A 7,918-nucleotide genomic window follows, 5' to 3' on the forward strand; every position below is an offset into this window, starting at 1 on the left:
GGGTTTGATTCCCGCCCCGTGGTCTCCACTGTCCTATCTGATTAAAGGCATAAAAAGGCCAAAAAATATACTTTAAAAAAATAAAATAAAAAATGAGACACAAGTTAGGCAGGTTATTTTATTTATTTTTTAAAACCTCCACTGACAGCATTTATGGGCAGACCACAACAAAGTTATGTTGCCATCAGCAGTGATGCTCTAGCCGCAGTCTCCACGGGTCCAGGAACTGGTGATGATCTCTGGGACAGCAGATGGACTACACCTGGATTTCACTTCCTAAAACCAGGGCAAAAAAGAAATCAGTGCTCAAACACATCAGAGGACGAGAGTTGCAGTAAAGGGAAATATTCAAGTTGGAGGAAGCTCTTATCCTTGGTGAACCCAGACAAACCTGTTTGTTCCCATTTGGATCCCATTGAGACCCGTTTTCAAACTTGTCGTTGTATGACTTCCAGGGACGTGACCAGCAGTGACATGAAACTTAAATTGGTGCATTAAACTGTAATTAAATTGTTTTCAGAAGTGCAGCATTACAGAGGTGTAAAAGTCTGGCTTCAGAAAGTAAAATTTTTGTTCCAACCATTCACTTAATCACTTGATTCTAATGAACACAAATCTTAAGCCAGGTAGATCAGCTAATTAGTGAAATCACCTGTGTTAAGCACACAGGTCGAACATATACATGCAGAACTTTTACTAGTTTTTAAATGCAGTTGCAGTTATTTACACATTCCTGGGTTTTTGATGAAATGGAAATCAAAAGGCTCCTTTACAGACTGACATGCAGAGCAAACAGAGTACATTACATTTGGCAGAGTAACCAATGTTCTCACATATTACAAAATGGACCTGTTCTTTACATAAATAAATACATGTTCTTCCTTAAAATACAGGTGTCAGTTAGGTGTTATTTCAGTTAGCCTATTAGCTGGTTTGAGTATTTGAGCTCAATGAGGCTAACTGAAATAACACAATGCCAATCTCTAGGTACGGTGAAGGGTATGTAATGATGTGGGGCTATTTCAATTCCAAATGCCAAGGGAACTTTATCAGGATGCATGTTATCCTGGATCCATGAAATAACTGGCCTTTAAAAATAAAAATCTGCCTGCCTGTAGCCAATACTTATGACCCATGTAATTTATTATTTATTATTTATTTATGATACATTATTCATTCACAAAGAAAAGTGGTGTCCTTAAAGGTTGGATATTTCCTCATTTTTTTTACTTAAGGCATTAAGATCAATTTCCAAAAGATGATTTTATATTCCTCTTTTTAGTCAACTTTAGCAGAGGTGCCAATAATTCTGGGGACAACTGTAGATGTTTGCTGCCATTGCAACTACTGTTTTATTGCTTCATCATCCTAGTGACTGAGAGGAACAAACCTTAATACCAAAGGTGTTCCCAGACTGATATATCAGTGAGAAATAATAGATAGAGCTATGCATTTACTCTATTTCAGTCAGGACCATTGTAGTCAAAGAGAATATTCTATTTCAATATCTTTGTGTACATATGCAGAATGCACACTCAGAATTTGAATGTAGCTATCGAGTACAAGTCACTTGTTTTGGTCAGTGTAAAGTGTATAACTCCGTCTACACATGGTCAATTTGTTCGCATACAAATGTAAAAATGTAGGTGTGAATATTTAAGAAGTAAGATATACATGTGCATATTTATCCACACCTTTTCCACAGCCACCATAGTCTCTTCAGGTTTAGGATCAAGGCAGCCCCTCAAAGAAAATCCAGACACAACCCCTTTCAGGGACGTCACTTTAGAAGGCACAGGCATAGTGATGACCTGCTTTAGGAAACACCGCCTCCTGCAGGGCATGTGCATGCACACACACACACACACACACACACACACACAATACTGATAAAACTACAGGCACATTTTCTTCCATTTAGTATAGTTACATCTCAGTTAGAGTGGGGTGACTATGTAATTGTAATTATAGAAGTAGAATATACGTATGAAGAATTTAGATGCAAAACCCTCTCAATGCCACCTCCGTTAAAAATGAGATAACTATGATCAACTATGAACTAACTATGATGCTTCAAAAACGCTAAACACCACTCTCTGAAATATTGATTTGTAGGCAAAAACCTATAGCCTGAGGAAAAATGCTTATTTAAAAGAAAAGCGGTCAGACACATTTAGAGGGTTTTGTATCTGAAATCTTAATATATATTTATGTGTGTGTGTGTGTGTGTGTGTGTGTGTTTGTTTATTTTTTCATGATTTGTCTGCTTGGTTGTAAAAACGCTTTCCAACTAGTATAGAAACTCTGAGCTTTTTATTACTGAAACAGACCTGAAGTCAGGCTCATAAAAAGATCCGTAGACATAGGTGTAGAACTGGCAGTGTGGATCAGCCGTGCATAGCGCCTCGCAGGACTCCGGGTCATCCAGTTTCACATAGCGGATGTCAAAGCCAGGGAAATCTGTGTTCTCATAACGAACGGTCACCCAGTCTGCAGGAGTCAATTAATAGAATATATATACAGTAACTAATATATATATATATATATATATATATATATATATATATTATTTTTGTGTCACCAACAGGAAGTGGAGCTTGGTCACAAATATTTTTTTTAAGTTTAATACAGTGATATCAAGTTCATAGAAGCATAAAAACTGAAATTGGTTTTGGCTAATTGGTTACAAGATGTGAAAGAGAGAGAGAGAGAGAGAGAGAGAGAGAGCGAGAATAAACAAAAGATTTGAGAGAAACTGAAAACTCATCAGTTGTACAGAAAGGGCTGATTTTCTCACTGAGCATTCAAAAATGCTGAATTTCTCACTGAGGCCTATAGGCATCAATTGTGCAAATTGTGTTAGTATCCCCAACCAGGCAGGCAGGTTTGCAACTTCGTAATTGTTTTAACAGTAGATAAGGGTATGTTCACGCAAGTACCTTCTTTTTATTGCCACTCCCTTATTCCTCCTTATTTGAATAGTTTACTCTCGTCATGAGAATGACTAGGACATTGGAGCTCTGTGTCCTCTGCTTCATACATTTTATTTAGGTTCCATGTTTTATTTTGATAACATCCTACTCACCTCTAGGGAGTTCACAGAAGCGTGATGGCATTCCAGAGTATACTTCTCCTTTTGCCTTCATAGGCTTCTCCTCTTTTGAATCTTTCAGGAAGCAACGCATCTCCTGCCTTTCATGGGGATGAAATATTGCTGCAGTACTTCAGTAGTCTTGAGATTATGAAATGACAAGCCCTTGACTGTTACTTATGACACAAGCAGCACATTGCTGATTACAAACTTACTTTTCATAAGAGAAGTAGGTGCATATAGGGTGAGCAGAGCAGAGGAACTGGCAGTGCTCAGCAGACACTGCAGGAATCTGTTCAAAATCATGACGGGGGAAATCTGTATTTGTGAGGATCTGAGCCTCACACTGTTCAGCTGCCAGAGGATGTAACAGATTTCACAAGGTTAATGTGTGTGAAAACATGGTGAGAAACAAAAATAACAATGAAATGTATTTAAATTTGTGCATGGATGTGTGTGAATGTGCATGTTCTAGGATATACTGTACAGTACAAACATGTTTGTAGTACTACTATGCCTGTGAATTTACATTAAAAACTGAATGCATGTAACTACATGTGCATACTTTGACCATCTGACCGACTGTTGTTCTGGAAGAACTTTTGCGAGAAGCCTGACACAACCCCACTCAGGACCTTCAGTGCTGGCGGTTTTGAAACTGACCAACAGAACTTCAGGTGGCATTTGTATCTGACGAGAAAGCAGACATTACTCTAATCAGTAGAGCAAAATGCTTTGTCCTCTTTCAGTCATTCCCAGACTGATATAGCGGGAAAGTAATGGTTTTGATGATGATTTTCTCAAAGGGAGGTTGTGTACTTGTACTGAGGTCTGGCAAAGTCATCATTCAGCCAGGAGAAGAACTGACATCCTGAATCTGATGTACAGGCTCTCTGGCACTCCTTATAGTCTGCAGTGAACAGGGTGCGATAGTCATCTCCATAGAAGTCTACATCCCCATAGACAGATGGAAAACATCCATCTGATGCTTGGTGGGGGAGGGGTGTGGGTGGAGGGATTGTTCAGACAAGAATAAAAGGGTAGAGAGGAAACACGTCAGAACGCAGGACACATCACAACACATTAGCGTCTACACTAGAAAAGATATGTGGTCATGTGTCTCAGATCACCTCGGCAAATGGTTTGAGTAGTCAGATCAGATGCGTCTTAGGGATTGTTTAGAGCTTACCACTTGAGATCAGGTCACTCAACACACATTTAAAAAACAAATGTTAATGGGGTCAATGACTCTTTCACTAGACACGCCTCTTAGTTTTAAATTTGTTTATGCAGCAGTTACTGAGGTGAAGAGGAAGCAGACTAGGCCCACCATTTGTCCCGTTGCAGTTTTTAAGGGAGTAGCCTGATGTCACCCCCTCCAGCTCGGTCACTCGAGATGGTGCCCCAGATTCTGTGTGCTTCAGGTAACAGTAGAATTGCCTAGGCAGACAGGGACAGTTACAAACCTCACAAACTTTAACTATAATGCCATATGTGATTCTTTGTGCATCTAATTGAGTATAAGTATAAGTAAGTATATATACTCTTTTGATCCCGTGAGGGAAATTTGGTCTCTGCATTTATCCCAATCCGTGAATTAGTGAAACCCACACAGCAACAGCACACAGTGTACAGTGAGGTGAAGCACACACTAATCCCGGCGCAGTGAGCTGCTTGCATCAACAGCGGCACTCGGGGAGCAGTGAGGGGTTAGGTGCCTTCCTCAAGGGCACTTCGGCCGTGCCTACTGGTCGGGGTTCGAACCGGCAACCCTCCGGTTACAGGTCCGAAGTGCTAACCAGTAGGCCACGGCTGCCCCAATTCATGTATACTATTTGCATGATATTCTATTTATAGAGTATTCTTGTGAAAAGTAGTAAATAAACTGTACAAAGAAGGTCTTTATGTATTCTATTAAAGTTGAATTTTTATGACCTTTCTACATAGAAGGGCAGGACTTCTATGTGGCATGTACTCCATTAAAAAAAATGACTAGAGGAAACTGTCAGCTGGGTACTTGGCAAATTCACCTACTTCATGTCATTATAGGATTTAGATGGGCTAATTATAAAGGTGTTTCAATCAACTAGCATTAAAATAGGATTAAGGGCCCACACACTCAGACTGTGAGGAGCAATCAAGTAGAATTTCTCTGTGCATGTATATTTGTGGTGTCTGTTTGTGTATTGGTCGTGGTGTGATGGTTCATAAGGCACCTGCTATCCCTGGTCCATTCAGGCCTGACAAAGGTGAAGAACTGGCAGGAGTGATGCTGACTGCAGGCCCGCTGGCAGTGGAGCACATCAGGGGAGAAGATCTGCAGCACATCGCTGCCAGGGAAGTCCACATTCACCCTTAAGTCCGGTATACATTCTACACACACACACACACACATCATGTAGATACAAGAAAACATACAAACAAATGATGTATACGTATATCATTGGTAATAGAGCTACAGAAAACATATGTATTTTTAGATATTTATTTTTAGATGTCTTTCAACGAAGACACGAAAAACCACAAAGACCCTTGCAGAGGGATCTGGAATCTTGGTTACGTGGCAACCATGATGCTATCTATTGAAAATGGAACTATTTTTTAATGCGCAAAAACAAAGTCGAAATAAACATGTTTTGGGGTGTTTTCAGATTATTTAGTTTGTGGTAGAATTGTTGTATAAAAGCAATATATCCATGCATATCCATGACTAATCCTACTCTCACTCGTGCTAAAATATATTTACACATTACATAATTAAACCTATATTCTATAACATGCTCATACCATAGTCAAACTTAACATACATACCTTCACTGAAGCAGTTTCTCAGAAGAGATATCAGACACAAATGAATCATACACAGCCTCATCATTGCTTTGAGAAAACTAGACCTATTAAGATCCACAGTGTCTTTTCTCTGAGGTATTGATGAAGCTATCCATGAAAGTGTGCCTCCTCTTTGGAGTTCGAAGAGTAGAGGGCAATGGCCATAAGAACACAAACGAACACGGTCCAGTCCAGTCCACGGTCCATTTGTGACACTGCCACATAAAATGCTTTATAAAATGAAGTGGTATACCAAATGCAACTGTGCATCCACATAGTGTGTGTGTGTGTGTATGTGGCTATGTGTATATAGTGAGTGTGTGAGTTAGACAGTGTGAGTGTGTGTGTACAGTACCTGCGTATAAAAGTCAATGCAACTCAGATCCAGGCATAAATAAATCCTAGGCCCCATCTATCTAGCAAGAGGGAAACGTTCCAGAATGTAGCTTTGTGAATACTGAAAATTGCCATTGATTTCTGAATCGCCATCCCCTGTCATTTACCAGGACCTAGGTTTAAAATAGGACACTTAAACTTCACTTTCACACATGCACTGACAGGGGGCCCCAAGCCAGTAGGCTAAATACTGTGGTCAAAATGAGGACTTTGTGTTAGTTTAAGTTATCATAAACTAAACAAATCCATGGTTCATTGTAGGCAAAATGATAATGATAGGCTTTATATTTTACACCTATATGATTCAGTCTTCCATATAGAATACTTTGCTATTCTATAAATGAGTTGAATATAACGTGTAATAATCTGCAAATCTCGTAAACTCATATTTAGCTGCAAAAAGGACACAGACAACAAATCAAAGTTTAAAATGACAATTTTGACTATTTCATGGAAAATATATGTTCATTTTGAATCTGATACTGCCAACACGTTTCAAAAAAAGTTGGGACCGGGCCAAGAAAGGTTGTGTAATGATAAAAAAACTAAAAGGAAGAATATTTCACAACTATTTAGGGAAACTAGCAACATGATTGGGTATGAAAAAAGCATCACAGAGTCTCTTAGAAGTAAAGAAGTTGTGATGCTTCTTAACATGAAATTATGAAGTATTTGGGTAGTTCATCATTTACAGTACATAATACCATTAAAATATTCAGAGAATTCAGAGAAATATTTGCAAAGGATAGAGCTGAACAACAATATTGGATGACCGTGGTCTTTTGGACCTTAGATGGCACTGCATTAATACCAGACCTGTTTGTGTAAAAACAAATCATTGTATGGGCCCAGGAAAATGTCTGGTAACCATTGTCTACGAGCACAGTTTGATACTCAATTCATAAATGCTAGTGTAAACTTTACCATGCAACAGACAAAATTGTATTTACAGTAGACATAATATAGAGATACTACCATCTTATCTGGACCTGAGCTTGTGGACAGAGGTAAAGTGGAAAAAAGGTCCTGTAGTTAGACCAATCAAAATGTGCAGTTCTTTTTGGAAATCATGGACTCATCTGGGCTAAAAAGGAGAGGGCCAATCCAAGTATCCAATCTATCGAGCTTGTTTTAGTGCTCAGAACATATTTTCCATGAAATAGTTTTCTACATCCTTTTTGCAGTTAAATATGGCTTTTTTTAGATTTGTGATTTCACATTCTTTTTTTATGTGCATTTTACGCAACGTCCCAACTTTTTTTTAATTTGGAGCTGCATAATGTATGATATATTTATCTCAATGTATCAATTAGTTTCCACAAATTCACCAGAAGTCATCATTTTAGGGTTTATTTTTCAAAATTTCCCTAGAGTGCCCAAAATAATTTTCTTTCATATGGCCCAACATTACTAGCAGCACCCCTTGACTTAACAATGTTGACATATTTTGATTTTACTTTTTTAGACACTGTGTGCATATTTCCTGTATTTTACCATTTTATTCCACATGACTAGTTCTATTAAAATAGACATAAATAAATATACATGCTCCTTATAACGGTGCACAATGTAAGGTAGCCTAAGACTTTTACAAGTGCTGTA

General features: G+C 38.5%; 1 protein-coding gene across 1 annotated transcript; it reads right to left on the minus strand.

Annotated features, from left to right (window-relative positions):
• Window positions 1-1,608: 1,608 nt before the first annotated feature.
• LOC143140272 (coagulation factor XI-like) lies at window positions 1,609-5,991 on the minus strand. Its single transcript, XM_076301059.1, has 9 exons — window positions 5,903-5,991; window positions 5,308-5,464; window positions 4,422-4,531; window positions 3,911-4,073; window positions 3,657-3,781; window positions 3,307-3,445; window positions 3,086-3,192; window positions 2,331-2,490; window positions 1,609-1,833 (listed from the first exon to the last, which is right to left on the minus strand). Exons 1-9 carry the CDS (start codon window positions 5,961-5,963, stop codon window positions 1,614-1,616), a joined length of 1,242 nt encoding a protein of 413 aa, XP_076157174.1. The 5' UTR covers window positions 5,964-5,991; the 3' UTR covers window positions 1,609-1,613.
• Between the last annotated feature and the right edge of the window lie 1,927 nt (window positions 5,992-7,918).

This window comes from Alosa pseudoharengus, unplaced genomic scaffold (genome assembly GCF_046254945.1).
Source record: "Alosa pseudoharengus isolate Yale_2024_CS ecotype anadromous, Long Island Sound unplaced genomic scaffold, YU_APseudo_1.1 YU_APseudo_1.1_scf_23, whole genome shotgun sequence".
NCBI lineage: Eukaryota > Metazoa > Chordata > Actinopteri > Clupeiformes > Clupeidae > Alosa > Alosa pseudoharengus.